The 18,844-nt window shown below is 43.2% G+C and overlaps 1 protein-coding gene across 2 annotated transcripts in view; it reads left to right on the forward strand.

Annotated features, from left to right (window-relative positions):
- The first annotated feature begins 1,366 nt into the window (after nt 1-1,366).
- Nucleotides 1,367-18,844, forward strand: part of htra1b (HtrA serine peptidase 1b) — a 34,164-nt gene continuing 16,686 nt past the window's right edge. Inside the window, exons 1-3 of one of the 2 annotated variants that reach the window (XM_036946272.2) lie at nt 1,367-2,212; nt 11,639-11,738; nt 13,212-13,416. In XM_036946272.2, the coding sequence (XP_036802167.1) occupies nt 1,756-2,212; nt 11,639-11,738; nt 13,212-13,416 (762 nt within the window). In that variant the 5' untranslated portion in view covers nt 1,367-1,755. The remainder of the gene's footprint in view (nt 2,213-11,638; nt 11,739-13,211; nt 13,417-18,844) is intronic. The other variant, XM_036946271.2, reaches the window with a different exon arrangement.

Here is an 18,844-nt window from a genome sequence, read left to right on the forward strand (position 1 = left end):
AATCTGGCAGATTAGATTTATAACAAAATGATAATTCATATTTTTCAATTTAGTTATTCAGATCCTACAAGTGATCAACACAGCTCCCAAACACTCCCAACGCTCTCACTCCCAGTGGCAATGAGAGAAGTGAAGAGTGGGCGGTTTCTCCAGCATAACTGCCTGGGATTTAGTGTTACATTCACTGTAGCTGTCGACACTTAAAACAACATGAGCAAGCTCTCGTTGTTCCTGTTCCTGTTGTTACTGTTGTTCCAGTTGTTTCTGTTGCCTTGGGGCAACAGGTAGCCTAGTGGTTAGAGCGTTGGGCAAGTAACCAAAAGCGTTCTAGATCAAATCCCTGAGCTAAAAATCTGTTGTTCTGCCCTTGAACAAGGCTGTTCCTAGGCTGTCATTGTAAATAGGAATTTGTTCTTAACTGACTTGTCTAGTTAATTTAAGGTTAAACAAGAAAAAAAGTTGTCAATCATACTAAAGGCCTCAGTCATGGCTAGAAAGAATACAGCTTTTGTCAAATGAATATCAAAAGTTGAAACATTTTAGCTAACCATAACCCTTTTCCTAACCTTAACCTAATTCTCCTAACGTGCTACCATAATTATCCTAACCTGCTGCGTAAATTCTTCTAACCTGCTACAGAAATTGTAATCTGACAAAAGCTGTATCCTGTTTAGTCGCAATGAGGGTGGTAATGGCAACGAACACAAAACCAGCGTTAGGCTAACAGCACCCTTGGAAATTATGCATTGTGGGAGAGAAACTCTTCAAAGACCATTACAAGCATCTGTCGTTTAAAGTGCATTAGGATTAGAGGGTATTCGATCAATCCATTACAAACAGCACATGGAAGTGATTATATTTGCTTTTGGATTCCAGTACGATGCCATGGAATGGATGAGCATTCCAGAATACTGACGTAGACATTAGGGTTCTCAGAATCATGCACTAACATTAACGGACATAACATACTGTAGGCGTTTGCCTGGCCCTTACCCAGACCCAGACCATCAACAAATCAAGGACTGCAACCCCAAATCTTTAAACTGAACTATGATAACCTTTGCATCACTTTCCCGGCTGTAAATTCAACTGCTGAGGATTCTATCATTTAAAAAAAAAAAATGCACCAAGCATATATAGTGGCTTTTGTTTTACGTAACCAGATTGTTGAACATTGATAGTATGGCAAAGGAAAATCAATTATCAAAGAGCATGCAATTGCTTTGGGCATCTTTGAATTTCCACAACAATAATTAGGCCAAGTCCAGTGCCGTAATTAAATCTATACAACTCAGTTATATGATGTGGAAATTAATGGGTAGGCGATGCTACTATAAGAGCAAAAGTGTATTGCCATTGTTTCTTTGAACAACTGAATGAAGCAATGTATGATCAGTTTGAAATGAACTCAGGGTACATTCTGATGCTCTGACATAGCCTCAGTAACAGGGCGGGTGGAGGAGGCATATGTACTGAACCCTCTGCACGTCAGTAGAGCCCACCCATCGCCTGTCTTGTTTATATTGCTACAAGGTGTTGTTGCCTTTATAAACTCTGCAACATCACAGAGGGAGTTACAGTAGCGTTGTTGTCTGACAGCAGTAGACTAACGAAGCACAGTTTAGTGAAAAGCGACTGACATTTATTTTCACATTTATGCATCGTTTATTATTTATGCAGATAAAACATTTTTGTAGAAACGTTTGAAAATTCGTTTTCTGGCATCATTGCTTTTTTTCAGTTTAATATTTAACAATGTTTTGGTCGGTCATCTGCGCAACTTTTCTCCTTGCTCCTTTAGTTTGCGAGGCAAGAACCAAGCGATATGTCATCGGCTGTCCAGATAAATGTGACAAATCTCTATGTCCCCCGATCCCTGCGGACTGCATGGCCGGCGACATACTTGACCAATGCGACTGTTGTCCGGTCTGTGCGTCCGAAGAGGGTGAGGCATGCGGCGGCACAGGGAGATTAGGGGACCCGGAGTGCGGAGAGGGCATGGAATGCTCGATAACGGACGGAATTGGGGTGTCCGCCACAGTGAGGCGTCGGGGCAAAAGCGGTGTGTGCGTCTGCAAAGGTTCGGACCCGGTGTGCGGCAGCGACGGGGTGTCCTACCAAAACATCTGCGAACTGAAGAGAGTGAGTAATCGGGCCCTGAAGCTGCAGCAGCCACCGGTCATCTTCATACAGAGAGGAACCTGTGGCAAAGGTATTGGAATTCAACACAATGTATAACAAATTACTGGTTGTCTTGATAAAAGCCACAGCAAGTGCAATATTGTGCGTAAAACCATAATGCATAAAAGGTCCAAGAAAGACCAAATATAAATAATATTATCCATTGAAATGGTCTGCGTTGAAATGTCATAATTGCTTGCTCATTAAAACATCCCATCTCCCGAAATTACATGTTACCGAGTTCAACTGGATCTGTCTTAACTGTAGCCTAGCACAGTGGTAGAGCCAGTATGTGCCAAGATGTATAACAATCACACCCAACACATTTACCAGTAGCCTACGGTTAAACCAGATAGAGATTTTGTGTCGTACATGTTTTTCACAAGGAGATACCATATCCTACAAATATCTTAATTTGTTGGTTAATAACACATTTTACTTGCAATTTGATTGACATTTCAATGGTGTGTCTTCGTGGCTGTTTAGGTTTTCTTCCCTGTCCGTGTTATTTTGACTAATGAACCGGTAGGGCTTCACGTGCCGACCTGGACGTAGTAAACATACATCTGGGACACTCCAATTAGTATGATATGTTACATTTCGTATAGTATGTATTAATATGTGGATGTCCATCATCCATGTCGTATGATATGTTACGAATTGCAATTCTTACAATATGTTACACATTTGCAAAATATATGATATGTTGCTAATTCTAATTTGTTGTAGCTAACGTCATCTATCTATTGGTCAACGTTAACTAGATTATGGGTTGAGGTTAGCAATTAGGTTAAGGGTTAGCCAACATGCTAGTTGCAAAGTTGCTAATTAGCTCAAATTGTCCTGACGAGATTTGAACACGGAACCCTTGGGATGCAAGACATTTACGTTATACGCCTACCCATCCACCCCAACCAACTGCCATACTTTAGTTTTTGCGTGAAGTAACTTTCTGTCTTAACTAACTATTGACCCAGGGTGAAAATCTGTTGAAATCTAACAAGGCTTTCTTGGGAACTTGGTGTATGCAGTGTAAATAAATACTGTCTTTCTGCTTCTGGGATGTGTATAGTTGTGATGCTTGGCCTCAAGGTACACATTGAAAACGCACAAAGCTATGAACACACCATTCACACCTGGATCATTCTGTGCCAGCCAGCTTTCTGCTACAGTAAACTCTTGGAAATAAGGTGCTATCTAGAACCAAAAAGGGTTCCATCAGCGGTTCCTATAGGAGAACCCATTGAATAACCCCTTTTGGTGACAGGTAGAACCCTAGCGGGTATCCAACTCCTGCTACCCACTCATCACTCCCTCATTCTTCTCCTCCCTCTCCCAACTTTTGAACACAAAACTCCTTTTCAGATTTTGGGATTCTGTTTAGCACCTTCAGGTCAGAGGACTGGCTTACCTTGATACCTCAAAAAAGAGCTGTTTCACTCAATAACTGAGGACAGGATCGCTCAGCCAAGCCAAAGATATGGTAGAACTCGGTCATAAAGCCATTACATGAGCTGCTCCCACCTATGTTATCATGGCATCTGGACCTCATGAAGTCAGTCGATTGTATAACTTCTAAACAGATCAAGATCTAGGTCAAATTCGACAGTCATTGAGCCATGTTTCGTCATGAGGTGACTTGTTGCATATATACTGTATATGTGTGATTGACAGGCATGGATATAAAATCAACTAAACTCTGTCAGTAGAAAGTGAATGGAATGGTGTCTTAATACCTTTTGAATGGAAAGAAGTGTCAATAAAATCTCTAACAATAAGATGTTTTGTTGCTGGAGAGGTTCAAATCAAATTTGAGACATGTTTAGTTAATTGGTAGCTAAGTTTGTTAATACTATGTTAATACCTGTTTATTTATTTGCTCTTGATGATGCTCAGCTCTCTGTATGAGTGACATGATGGAGAGTGCTGTGACGAACTGCTCCACAGCTGACCGTGAAAGACAGTGACAGAGCACAAGCTGTTCCAGACGACTGTGTGATCTCGCTCTCTGTAGCCGATGTGAGTAAGACCTTTAAACAGGTTAACATAAGACCTTTGAACAGGTTAACATTCGCAAGGCCACAGGGCCAGGTGGATTACCAGGATGTGCATTCAGAGCATGCGCTGATAAGCGGGCAAGTGTCTTCACTGACATTTTCAACTTCTCCCTGACCTAGTCTGTAACACCTACATGTTTCAAGCAGACCACCATATTCCCTGTGCCCAAGAACGCCACAGTAACCTGTCTAAATGACTATCACCTCGTAGCACTCGCATCTGTAGCCATGAAATGCTTTGAAAGGCTGGTCATGGCTCACATCAACACCATCATCCCAGACACCCTGGACCCACTCCAATTCACATACCGCCCCAACAGATCCACAGATGACGCAATCTCTATTGCACTCCACACTGCCCTCTCCAACCTGGACAAGAGGAACACCTACTTGAGAATGCTGTTCATTGACTACTGCTCAGAGTTCAACACCATATTGCCCACCACTAAGCTCAGGACCCTGGGACTGAACACAACTTCCTCTGCAATTGGATCCTGGACTTCCTGACGGGTCGCCACCAGGTGGTAAGGGTAGACAAGAAAACATCCGCCACACTGACCCACAACACGGGGGTCCCTCAGGAGTGTGTGCTTAGTCCCCTCCTGTACTCCCTGTTCACCCACGTTTGTGTGGCCGCGCACGACTCCAACACCATTTGTTGATGACACGATGGTGGTAGGCCTGATCACCGACTACGATAAGACAGCGTACAGGGAGAAGGCCTGAGACTGGGCGGTGTGCTACCAGGACAACAACTTCTCCCTCAACGTTAGCAAGACAAAGCAACTGATCGTGGAGTACAGGAAATGGAGGGCCGAGCATGGCCCCATCCATATCAACAGGGCTCGGTGTTCCTCGGTGTCACTAAGGAATTAACATGATCCACACACACCAACACCTATTTCCCCTCAGGAGGCTGAAAATGTTTGGCGTTGTCCCTCAGATTCTCAACTGCTGCACAATTGAGTGCATCTTGACTGGCTGCATCACCGCCTGGTATGGCAACTGATTGGCATAATAATAATAATACAGTAGAACAAAAGAAAACAAAAAGTCTAGATACAGTGAGTGCAAATGAGGCAAGATAAGGGAGTTAAGGCAATAAATAGGCCATGGTGGCGAAGTAATTACAATATAGCAATTAAACACTGGAATGGTAGATGTGCAGAAGATGAATGTGCAAGTAGAGATACTGGGGTGCAAAGGAGCAAGATAAATAAATAAATGCAGTATGGGGATGAGGTAGGTAGATAGATAGATGGGCTGTTTACAGATGGGCTATGTACAGGTGCAGTGATCTATGAGCTGCTCTGACAGCTGGTGGTTAAAGCTAGTGAGGGAGATATGAGTCTCTAGCTTCAGAGATTTTTGCAGTTTGTTCCAGTCATTGGCAGCAGAGAACTGGAAGGAAAGACGACCAAAGGAGGAATTGGCTGGGGGTGACTAGTGAGATATACCTGCTGGAACGCGTGCTACGAGTGGGTGCTGCTATGGTGACCAGTGAGCTGAGATAAGGGGGGACTTTACCTAGCAGAGACTTGTAGATAACCTGTAGCCAGTGGGTTTGGCGACGAGTATGAAGCGAGGGCCAATCAACGAGAGCGTACAGGTCGCAATGGTGGGTAGTGTATGGGGCTTTGGTGACAAAATGGATGGCACTGGGATATGGACTCACAGATTCTGCAAGAAACCCCTCAATCATGCAAAACTGTTGCTGTAGTCAAATAAAGAAGAACCTATTGAGGAAGATCTATTCCACACAGTTGTATTTGACCATGTTTACAGTATTAAGACATAACACTTCCTGCCAGCCTGTGTCTCTCTCTTTATGCACTCACTTCAGATTGTGAGAGGGGCCAAAGCAGCCTGACAGCCAGTCAAGCCAAGCACCCCTTGTCAAATAGCTGATGGACTCATCAGGAAACCATCAGTGGGTAAGAATAGACAGACAGGCCATGGCATGCCCCATAATCGGGAGTTCCACTTGGCAGAGAAACGCACATCTGTAAGGTTAGAGGGCTATTATTTTCTCGCTCCACGTGATACAATTTCAATTGGGGTGTGTGTTTGTTTGTGTGTGCATCTGTGTGTGCCTGTATCTGTTCGATCATGCTATAGGCTTTCAGTGCACAAAATAGCTGGTGTGACTGATAGTGATTAAGAAAGATAGAGTGTCCTCAATTTTACAACTGATCTTTTGACCTTTTATCAAAGCTGAAGTATTTGTATGTGATTTGATTTCACATGGCGTGCCTGAGTGCATGTCTCTGTGTGCAGGTCAGGTCGAGAGAACTCTCTCCTCTCTCTTACTCTTTTCGGCAACATGATGACAAGAATTATTACAGATAAGTTGACTAGTCATGATGGTGGAGGCTGGATCTGGAGACATATAGCCTGCTATGGCTCAAGCACATACCACAATCCACTTCTCTGGGTGGTTTGAGGTCAGTTAAAGTCCTTATAGCCTTAGATAATATTAATGAAACAAACACAGACTAGGCTGTCATGACCTGTTGGATTGAAGTTGCCAGAATCTAATATGCCAATCTATACCGAACAAAAATATAAATGCAACATGTAAAGTGTTGGTCCCATGTTTCATAAGGTGAAATAAAATATCCCGGACATTTTCCATACACACAAAAACCTTATTTAGCAACAATTATTTGTCCAAATTTGTTTTACATCCCTGTTAGTGAGCATTTCTCCTTCGCCAAGATAATCCATCCAACTGACAGGTGTGGCGTATCAAGAAGATGATTTAACAGCGTGATCATTACACAGGTGCAACCTTGTGCTGGGCACAATAAAAGGCCACTCTAAAATTGTCACACAACACAGTGCCACAGATGTCTCAAGTGTTGTCTCAAGTGTTGAGGGAGCGTGCAATTGGCATGCTGACTGCAGGAATGTCCACCAGTACTTTTGCCATATAATGTTCATTTCTCTACCATAAGCCAAGGCACATACTGTACATCAGCTGTATGTGACCAGGCGAAAAAACCTTTCCAAGCCAAACCATACCATAACCTCTACACACAGCCTACATCGCTGTCACCATATTAGCTAAAGTAACATAGTCAGCATAGCTAATAGAACTACAATCGTGCAGTAACGTTAGTGAACAGTCAGTAAGCAGTTACCCCGGTGGGCCCCCGGGACAATACATTTGTCAAACCAAAAGCTTACCTTGACTTGGAAGAGTTTCAGTGTTGTGTTGGAAAGTAATAGCCAGCTAGTTAACATAGCATCCCTCTGTTTGAGAAGGGTGTTTCAGTAGGCTACACTAGCTAGCTGCATTTTCTAGCTAAGTAAGTGAATATGAAAGTGAAAAAAATATGACAATCTCTCTCGCTCTCTATTTCTCTCTTGCTACTCTTTCATTTTGGAAGTAATTAATTTCTTCAAAACTGTTCAACTACTGTATTTCTTTCTCATTGTACATGCATGTATGTACTGCAGTGCTAGATAGCTGTAGCGTAAGCTTTCAGTACTAGATTAATTCTCTGATCCTTTGATTGATTGGACAACATTGCAGTTCATGCTGCAAGAGCTCTGATAGGTTGGAGGACGTCCTCCGGAAGTTCTCATAATTACTGTGTAAGTCTATGGAAGGGGGTGAGAACCATGAGCTTCCTAGGTTTTGTATTGAAGTCAATGTACCCAGAGGAGGAAGGAAGCTAGCTGACCTCCGGCTACACCATGGTGCTACCCTACAGAGTGCTGTTGAGGCTACTGTAGACCTTCTTTTTGAAATAGTGTGTCTTAATAAATTATTTGGTGACATGAATATATTTAGTATAGTTTTATCTAAAAATGATAACTTTTTAAATGTTTTACAATTTTTATTTGTATGAAATTCACTGGGGAGGATAGTCCTCCCCTTCCTCCTCTGAGGAGCCTCCACAGGTCTCATTGTGAATGTCCATGATGTTGTGGTTGGGGTGATTGGGAGTGCTCAGCCCAGTTCAGCAGCCCTTCTGCAGTGCATTATTGTTGGAATGTAAGATAAAAGGGGGAGACACCAGTTATTGTTTTGCCTATCATAGGTTGTGTGAGACCAAACCACACAACCTATATGAACTCTTTTGTCAGTTTGCGAGGTGGTTTGGAAAGATGCTATTTATTAGAGGGGGAGATGGAGGATAGGCCTAGGGATATTATTTGACTGGGCCGACACAGACCCAAAGGGAGGAGGGGAAGGCGTAATTGCACATGTTTTGCACGCACTGCAGCTGTTCTGTAACCAAAGGTTGCGCAAGGTAAAAATCAAGTGTTATGGTTATAAAACTTCCTGAGTTTTATAAGCTCAGTGAGGAGATCAGAAGATCTTCAGCTGGACTGACCATGCAGTACAATACGGAGCCTCAAAGCAGATGTTCCAATTTCCCTTTTTTAGATTCAGCTGAGTTCTGTCCCTCGCACTACCGATCTGGATGTTATCAATAGAGAATATGCTTATGTTTATACAGTATAGTGATGATAGGAGGTCCCCTGCGCTCTTTAAAGTTCCTTTATAAGAGTATAGTGTAGAGCAGTGGTTCCCAAACTTTTTATAGTCCCGTACCGCTTCAAACATTCAACCTCCAGCTGCGTACCCCCTCTAGCACCAGGGTCAGCGCACTCTCAAATGTTGTTTTTTGCATTGTAAACCTGCCACACACACACTATATTATACATTTATTAAACATAAGAATGAGTGTGAGTTTTTGTCACAACCCGGCTTGTGGTAAGTGACAAAGAGCTCTTATTGGACCAGGGCACAAATAATAATAGAACAACAATCAAACATTTTGGTCTTTATTTAACCATCTTACATATAAAACCTTATTTGTTAATTGAAAACGGTGAATAACTCACCACAGGTTAATGAGAAGGGTGTGCTTGAAAGGATGCACATAACTCTGCAATGTTGGGTTGTGTTGGAGAGATTCTCAGTCTTAAATCATTTTACACACACAGTGTGCCTGTATTTAATTTTAATGCTACTGAGGGCCGAGAATCCACTCTCACATAGGTATGTGGTTGCAAAGGGCATCAGTGTCTTAACAGCGTGATTTGCCAAGGCAGGATACTCTGAGCGTAGCCCAATCCAGAAATCTGGCAGTGGCTTCTGATTCAATTCAATTTTCACAGAACCACTTTTTGGATGAGGCTCTCTTGTTCAGATATCGGTAAGTGGACTGGAGGCAGGGCATGAAAGGGATAACGAATCCAGTTGTTTGTGTCGTGCATTTCAGGAAAGTACCTGCATTATTGTGCACCCAACTCACTCAGGTGCTTCTCTATATCACATTTGACATTGTCCGTAAGCTTGAGTTCATTTCCACACAAAAAAAATCATACAATGATGGAAAGACCTGTGTGTTGTCCTTGTTGATGCAGACAGAGAAGAGCTTCAATTTCTTAATCATAGCCTCAATTTTGTCCCGCACATTGAATATAGTTGCAGAGACTCCCTGTAATCCTAGATTCAGATCATTCAGGCAAGAAAAAAACATCACTCAGATAGGCCAGTTGTGTGAGAAATTCGTCATCATGCAAGCGGTCAGACAAGTGAAAATTATGGTCAGTAAAGAAAACTTTAAGCTTGTCTCTCAATTAAAAAAAACATGTCAATACTTTGCCCCTTGAAAACCAGCGCTGTTGTAAACGCGTTACATGCTCGCTGCCCATATCATTGCATAGTGCAGAAAATACACAAGAGTTCAGGGGCCTTGCTTTAACTTCTTATGGCTGGGGGGCAGTATTGAGTAGCTTGGATTAATAAGTTGCCCAAAGTAAACGGCCTGCTCCTTAGTCTCAGTTGCTAATATATGCATATTATTATTAGTATTGGATAGAAAACACTCTAAAGTTTCTAAAACTTTAGAAATCAAAACAGGAAGTGAGAAATCTGAGCTTGGTATGTATTCACTACAGTTCCCAATGAAATCCCCTTGAGATATTAATGATGTTGCACTTCCTAGGGGTTCTAATTGAGGTCAACCATCTATAGAAATTTGAATGAGACGTCTACTGTGTTGTGGGACTGAAGGAGAGCAGAATCTAGCAGTCAGCCATTTTCTGATCACGCGCATTCCCACTTGCTCATCAAGACACAAAGGAATACCCCGGTTGGAACTTTATTGAAGCTATATGTTAAAAACATCCTAATGATTGATTCTGTACTTAGTTTGAAATGTTTCTTCGACCTGTAGTATAACTTTTTAAAGTTTTTGTCCGACGTAACGCTGACCAGAATGAGCGTTTGGATATGTATACCAAACGCGCTAACAAACGGAGGTATTTGGACATAAATATCGGACATTATCGAACAAAACAAAAATGTATTGTGGAACTGGGATTCCGGGAGTGCTTTCTGATGAACATCATTAAAGGTAATGGAATATTTATCATATAATTTCTTGTTTATGTTGACGCCAACATGGTGGCTATTGTGACTATTTCTTCTGAGCGCCGTCTCAGATTATTGCATGGTTTGCTTATTCCGTAAAGTTTTTTTTTAAATCAGACACAGCGGTTGCATTAAGGAGGCTGGGAAAATGGCTGTTGTGGTTTGGTGGTCACCTAACATAATCGTTTGTGGTGCTTTTGCCATAAAGCCTATTTGAAATCGGACCCGGGGTGGGATTAACAACAAGACTACCTTTAAAACGGTATAAGATACATGTATGTTTGAGGACTTTTCATTTTGAGATTTTTGATGTTTCGAATTTGGCGCCCTGCACTTTCACTGGCTGTTGTCATATCATCCCGTTAACGGGATTGCAGCCATAAGAGGTGCTTTAACAAAGTTAACCATTTTCACTGTTGTGTCCAAAACGTATTTCAAGCTGCCAGGCATTCCCTTGGCAGCAAGAGCCTCTCCGTGGATGCTGCAGTGTACCCAAATGGCGTCGGGAGCAACTGCTTGCACCATCATTACAGATGCCAACATGAGCAGCAGCTACGTTTGGCTACATACGGACCATTAGTGGAATTCCCGCGAGAGAGTAATGGTTAATATGATTGGATGTTAATAATTTGACTAGGCTACCTGTATTTGACATTGTGTTGTTATTTCGCTGAATGCAGATGGTTTAATTCTATTTTTGGCAGTGAAACAATGCTACTCAGGCGAGAGAAAAAAACTAATTGGACGGCATTGCGCGTATCCCTGGGAGTTTGGGAATACCTTGTGTAGACTTTACAGAGTGTAGTGTGTATATATATACAGTATATATATATATATACATGCACAGTATAGTGCTTAGACTTTGAGCAAACATTTTATACAGATAGATATGCCCACTGTTCCAGTCCAAGCCAAAATAATCCTTTTCCTACCCTGAAGTATTTGGAAATATTTCGGGGCTTGTGGTAAATATATAATCCTGTATGTGTTTGATGTTTTCCAGGCCAGGAGAATCCAGACAGTCTGCGCCACAGATACAACTTTATTGCTGACGTGGTTGAGAAGATTGCTCCTGCTGTGGTTCATATTGAACTCTACCGCAAGTAAGAACCTCTCTTCTTTGCATCACATTCACACACACGCCCACACACACACACACACACACACACAAACACACACACACACCAACACACAGAAACATCGAACATGAAAAAATACTATAGTGTATACTGTAATATTTACTGTAGTATACTGTAGTATTTCCAGTTTACTATAGTGTACATACTGTAGTAAAAAAGAGCAGTATATACTGTGGCATTTACTGTAGTGTTTTTGCAGACAGTTATTTACTGTAGTGTTTACTGTAGTCTTTTTGGGGACATTACTGTACTGTTTCCTAAAGTGGTTCTGTTTTATTATCTTTAACATAGAAGTGTGGTCTTTCTCCTACTGGAGAGGTACTAAAAGAGCTAATGTTCCATAACCTGTAGGTAGGACTGGGTTCTGAACGGAGAGGTCAGAGCTTCTGCTCTTTTCTATAACCTTTAGGGAACACAATATATGCTGTATACTTGGCATGTAGGTTTCTCACTTATGGCACAAATTAGGGTTGTGTTTTTGTGGACTGTAGTGTTTTTGTTGACATTTCTCTAGTATTCACTACAGTGTATTTTATTGTGGTTACTACTGTAGGATTTACTATAGTACTCTACAGTATACTACCAAATGCTATTTTACGTACTACACATGATCGAGGGATACAACAGTGTGTAGTATATTATTCTACAGTATACTACAGTTTACTACAGAATTCTATAGTAAGTACTGTAGTATTCTATAGTAAACTGTATTTTTGTATGTGGGATGGCCAGGTCTGACAGACCAAGCACACACACACACACACACACACACACACACACACACTGACCACAGTAGAACAGGTACTGTATCGCATGCGGTTTTTCCCAGTAAAAGTTATGATAAGAAAGTGACCAATTTCACTCTAAGGTATATAGGAGTGGATGGAGTGTTAGACAAGTATAGACCTATATTAAACACTGTAGATCAACCACCAGATCTCCTGCCTGTCACAGCTGTGTACATAGTTGTCTGCCTGACTCAGGACCTTGTATAAATTGTTTACAAAGTTGATCCTGCTGTTGCTATGAGAACACAAACATTCTCCTGCCCTCCTGTTGATAAACACATCATCAGGAAATTTGTTCAAGGGATCTTTAAGAGGGGCTTTGGGCTAAATGGTATACAGTATGTTTTGTAGTACCATGTGGTCTTCTGCTCATGGACATGTGGATTTACAGATATTGCAGAACATGTACTTTGGCCGATTTTCTGAAATTCTTCTACAGGACATCACAGAGCTTGGTTGCAGGCACTACAAGGTGGAACAGTTTTAGGTGAAAACCAATGAAGGATGTTTCCCTGTCTCGCTATTTTTCACCCTGTCTCTCTGTCTCGCACCTTTGTCACCCTGTCTCTCTGTCTCACCCTCTGTCTCCCTGCTTTACCCTCTGTCTCCTGTCTCTGTCCTCTGTCTCCTGTCTCTGTCCTCTTCCCAGGATGGTATTCTCTAAGCGGGAGGTGGCGGTGGCCAGTGGTTCTGGCTTCGTGGTATCAGAGGACGGCCTGATCGTGACCAACGCCCACGTGGTGGCCAATAAGCACCGGGTGAAGGTGGAGCTGAAGAGTGGCGCTACCTTCGACGCCAAGATCAAAGACGTGGACGAGAAGGCCGACATCGCCCTCATCAAGATCGACGTCCCAGTAAGGCCTGTTACCGCTCTCCAAACCTCTCTTCTTCAGGAGTCTCTGAATGCACCGGTGCTTCTGTTTACCTCAACCTCCCTTTTCTCTCTCTTTCACTCCCTCCTTCCCTATCTCTCTTTCACTCTTGCTCTCTCTCCCTCTCCCCCTCTCCCCCTCTCTCTCTCGCTCTCTCTCTCTCTCTCTCTCTCTCTCTCTCTCTCTCTCTCTTTCTCTCTTTCTCTCTCTCTCGCTTTCTCTCTGAGATGGTGCCAGAGAACAGGAATGTGATGGAGAGATTTTAACAGTGGCTCTGAATGGTCAAGACAAATAGCATCAGTCTTTCAAAGATTGTCATTCATCTGCTCACACAGGCTGGATTAATTTATGGCCGACAAATCCCTGCATGAAAATAATTGTGAGAATGTGTGAAAATAGGGTCTTTTTGTGGTATGATTTAGATTGAATGAACAGTTTTTCATCTTTGGTCCAGTTTGTTCTAATAACTAGGGGTCAACATTATGTTTTATATGGCTGCTTCTCCCTACTATTACCAAAAGAGTAATCACCCAGTTGAGGGTTAGAGCTGTTTGGGTGTCAAGGAGGAAAATGTTCCTCTGTGTGTGTGAACCAGTCCCAGGCTTAGTTCCAATGAACTAGTCCCAGAAGACTGGAGGAAGTGTGTGTGTGTGTGTGTGTGTGTGTGTGTGTGTGTGTGTGTGTGTGTGTGTGTGTGTGTGTGTGTGTGTGTGTGTGTGTGTGTGTGTGTGTGTGTGTGTGTGTGTGTGTGTGTGTGTGTGTGTGTGTGTGTGTGTGTGTGTGTGTGTTTGAAGAGGTGTATCTGGAGCATAGGGTGTCTTACTCCCCTACACTGGCCGGCTCCCGTGCCACGTTACTGTGAGTCCTCCCAGACAAGCCTCTGGCTGACTCCTGGATGCTGCTCAATAGCGTGTCACTTTTAATTTGATTTGCAACTGAAAGTGTCAACATTATAAATCCACTTCTGAAAGGTTTTATTGTTTGTCTCTGAACATAGACAGTGTATTTTTACTTCCATAATGACTTCAAGTACTTATAAGTTAGAAACCTAAATTGTCGAAAGTCATTAAACCGACAATTACACTGTAATAACCTCACCAAAAACACAAAGAGAACCCTTAGGAGGGAACCCAAGGACTGACGGACCCGTTCCAGACAGAGTGGTCAAACTCCCTGACCCTGTCTTGGAGCGTGAGGTGGAAAGATTACATTGCGTTGGTGTGATGGCGGAGGACCGCCCTCAAAGCGGAGTGGGAGCAGCACAGACGTACTCCTGCGAGGCATATATCTGCATGTGCCGTGGCTCGCTCACTGCTCCTGTTTCCATTGCGTCAAAGGATGAGTCTGTACAGGCTTTGACAGACAGTGAAGAGAAATGGTCTCCTGTTGGCAACAAGGACAGGATTCTGTTTCTCTGTTTCTCTCCCCGCTCAGTGACTGATTGACTAAATGTGGATCTGGGTCGTTGTGCTCATCCCCAGTCTTTTCTTTAGTCAAATGGCTGCTGAGGCCCACTCCTTCTGAGCATGTGCAAACACAGGGCTGAAACGACAGAGATGGTCGCCTCACTTCGAGTTCTTAGGAAACTATGCAATATTTTGTTTTTTTTTATGAATTATTTCTTACATTGTTAGGCCAGGAAAACTTAAGTCTTATTACATACAACCGGGAAGAACTATTGGATATAAGAGCAACGTCAACTTACTAACATTACGACCAGGAATACGACTTTCCCGAAGTGGATCCTCTGTTCGGACCACCACCCAGGACAATAGATCTAATTCCAGTAGGCGACCCAAAACAACGATGCCGCAGAAGGGGCAGACGAAGCGGCCATCTAGTCAGGCTCCGTAAACGTGCACATCGCACACCGCTCCCGAGTATACTACTATCCAATGTCCAGTCTCTTGACAACAAGGTAGACAAAATTTGAGCAAGGGTTGCCTTCCAGAGAGACATCTGAGATAGTAACATTGTCACGTTCTGACGTTAGTTCCTTTGTGATGTCTTTGTTTTAGTATGGTCAGGGCGTGAGTTGGGTGGGCAGTCTATGTTCTTTTTTCTATGATTTGGTATTTCTGTGTTTGGCCTGGTATGGTTCTCAATCAGAGGCAGCTGTCAATTGTTGTCCCTGATTGAGAACCATACTTAGGCAGCCAGTTTTCACCCTTGAGTTGTGGGTGATTATATTTTCTGTTTAGTGTGTTTTGCACCTGACGGAGCTGTTTCGGTTGTGCTTTTTTGTTTCTTTGTTTGATAGTGTTCAGTTTAAATAAATAACATGAACAAGTACCACGCTGCGCTTTGGTCCTCACCTTCTTCCACCGACGACCATTACAAACATTCTCTGTTTCACGGAAACATGGCACTCTCAGGATATGTTGTTGGAATCGGTTCAGCCACTGGGCTTCTCCATGCATCGCGCCGACAGAGATAAACACTTCTCTGGGAAAAGGAAGGGCGGGGGTGTATGCTTTATGATTAACAACTCATGGTGTAATCATAACAACATACAGGAACTCGAATTCCTTTTGCTCACCCGATCTAGAATTCCTTACAATCAAGTACCTACCAAGAGAATTCTCGTAAGTTATAGTCACAGCTGTGTAAATTCCCCCTCAAGCAGACACCAAGATGGCCATCAAGGAACTTCACTGGACTATATGCAAACTGGAAAACATACATCCTGAGGCTGTAGTTATTGTAGCTGGGGATTTTAACAAAGAAAGTTTGAGAACAAGGCTACCTAAATTCTACCAGCATATTGATTGCGCTATGCGCATGCGCAATACCCTTGACCACTGCTAATCTAACTTCCGCGATGCATACAAAGCCCTACCCCGTCCTCCTTTCAGCAAATCCGACCACGACGCCATCTTGTTCCTTCCGTCTTATAGGGAGAAACTCAAACATGATGCACCATTGACTAGAACCATTCAACGCTGGTCCAACCAATCGGAAGCCACGCTTCAATATTGTTTTGATCACGCGGACTGGAATATGTTCCCGTCAGCCTCAGAGAACAACATCGACCTATACCCTGACTCTGTGAGTGCGTTTATAAAGAAGTGCATTGGATATGTTGTACCCACTGTGACTATTTAAACCTAACCCTAACCAGAAATCGCGGATGGATGGCGGCATTTGCGCAAAACTGAAAGCGCGATTTACCGCATTTAACCATGGAAATTGGTCTGGGAAAATGTCTGAATATAAACATTGTAGCTAATCCCTCCACAAGGTAAACAAACAAGCGAAATGCCAGCACAGAGACAAGGTGGAGTCACAATTCAACAGCTCAGACATGAGACGTATGTGGCAGGGTATACAGGAAATTACTGACTAGAAAAATAAATCCAGCTACGTCACAGACACCGACGTCATGCTTCCAGACAAACTAAACACCTTCTTTGCCCGCTTTGAGGATAATACAGTGCCACCGTCACAGCCCACTAACAAGGACTGCGCCCCCCCCTCCGTGGCTGACGTGAGTAAAACATTTAAACTTGTTAACCCCCGCAAGGCTGCTGGCCCAGATGGCTTCCCTAGCCGCGTTCTCAAAGCGTGTTTACGGACATATTCAATCACTCCCTATCCCAGTCTGTTGTCCCCACATGCTTCAAGATGGCTACCATTGTTCCTGTACCCAAGAAGGCAAAGATAACTGATCTAAATTATCTGCAATCGCCATCACACTGCACACTGCCCAATCCCATCTGGACAAAAGGAATACCTATGTAAGAATGCTGTTCATTGACTACAGCTCAGCATTCAACACCGTAGTACTTTCCATGCTCATCATCAAGCTGGAGGCCCTGGGTCTCAACCCCGCCATGTGCAATTGGGTCCTGGACTTTGTGAGGGGCTGCCCCCAGGTAGTGAATGTAGTAAACAACATCTCCACTTCACTGACCCTCAGCACTGGGGCCCCACAAAGGTGCGTGCTCAGCCCCTTCCTATACTCCCTGTTCACCCATGAATGCGTGGCCATGGACGCCTCCAACTCAATCATCAAGTTTGCAGATGACACAACAGCAGTGGGCTTGATTACCAACAACGACGAGACAGCCTACAGGGAGGAGGTGAGGGCACTCAGAGTGTGGTGTCAGGAAAACAACCTCTCACTCAACATCAACAGATGATCGTGGACTTCAGGAAACAGCAGAGGGAGCACCCCCTATCCACATTGAAGGGACAGCAGTGAAGAAGGTGGAAAGTTTTTAAGTTCCTCTGCGTACACATCACAGACCAACTGAAATGGTCCACGCACACAGACAGTGTGGTGAAGAGGGCGCATCAGCGCCTCTTCAACCTCAGGAGGCTGAAGAAATTTGGCTTGTCACCCAAAACCCTGACAAACTTTTACAGATGCACAATCGAGAGCATCCTGTCGGGCTGTATCACCGCCTGGTACAGCAACTGCACCGCCCTCAACCGCAAGGCTCTCCAGAGGATAGTGCAGTCTGCACAACGCATCACCGGGGGCAATCTACCTGTCCTCCATAACACCTACTGCACCCGATGTCACAGGAAGGCCAAAAAGATCATCAAGAACAAGCCACTGCCTGTTTACACCGCTACCATCCAGAAGGCGAGGTCAGTACAGGTGCATCAAAGCTGGAACCGAGAGACTGAAAAACAGCTTCTTCTCAAGGCCATCAGGCTGCTAAACAGCCATCACTAACTCATAGAGGCTGCTGCCCACATTGAGACCCAATCACTGGCCACTTTAGTAAATGGACCACTAGTCACTTTATACAAATCACTCTAAATAATGCCACTTTAATAATGTTTGCATATCTTACATTACTCATTTCACATGTATATACTGTATTTTATACCATCTATTGCACCTTGCCTATGCCGCTCGGCCATCGCTCATTAATATACGACATGTACCTACTCTCATTCACCCTTTTAGATGTGTGTATCTTGTAGTTGTTGGGGAATTGTTAGAATACATGTTAGATATTACTGCACTGTCGGAACTAGAAGCACAAGCATTTCGCCACACTCGCCTTAACATCTGCTAAACATGTGTATGTGACCAATAAAATTTGATTTGATTTGATCTTGCATTTACTATAATAACAACTAGATGGTTGATGATAAAGTAAGTACTAGTTGTTGACATGACTGTATTATAATTACTGTATATGGATTGCTTGGGATATTTAGAGGAACTTTAGAGGAAGCCTGGAAATCAGTGGTAAATGACTGATCCTCTGTGACAGGAATTACAGTCCTCCATTGCATAGCTTATTGACAATGATCAAACATGTTTTCGGGAGTGCATTAATATTTTCACTGATGCTATCTGCACACTGTGTAATTATGGCCTTTGGGACTTGGCTGAGGAAGTTCACTAATCGTAATGCTTGGATCGGCAGGGGCTAAAGCTGATATCAGA

This window comes from Oncorhynchus mykiss, chromosome 16 (assembly GCF_057628025.1).
Source record: "Oncorhynchus mykiss isolate SJ-2025 chromosome 16, ASM5762802v1, whole genome shotgun sequence".
Lineage (NCBI taxonomy): Eukaryota > Metazoa > Chordata > Actinopteri > Salmoniformes > Salmonidae > Oncorhynchus > Oncorhynchus mykiss.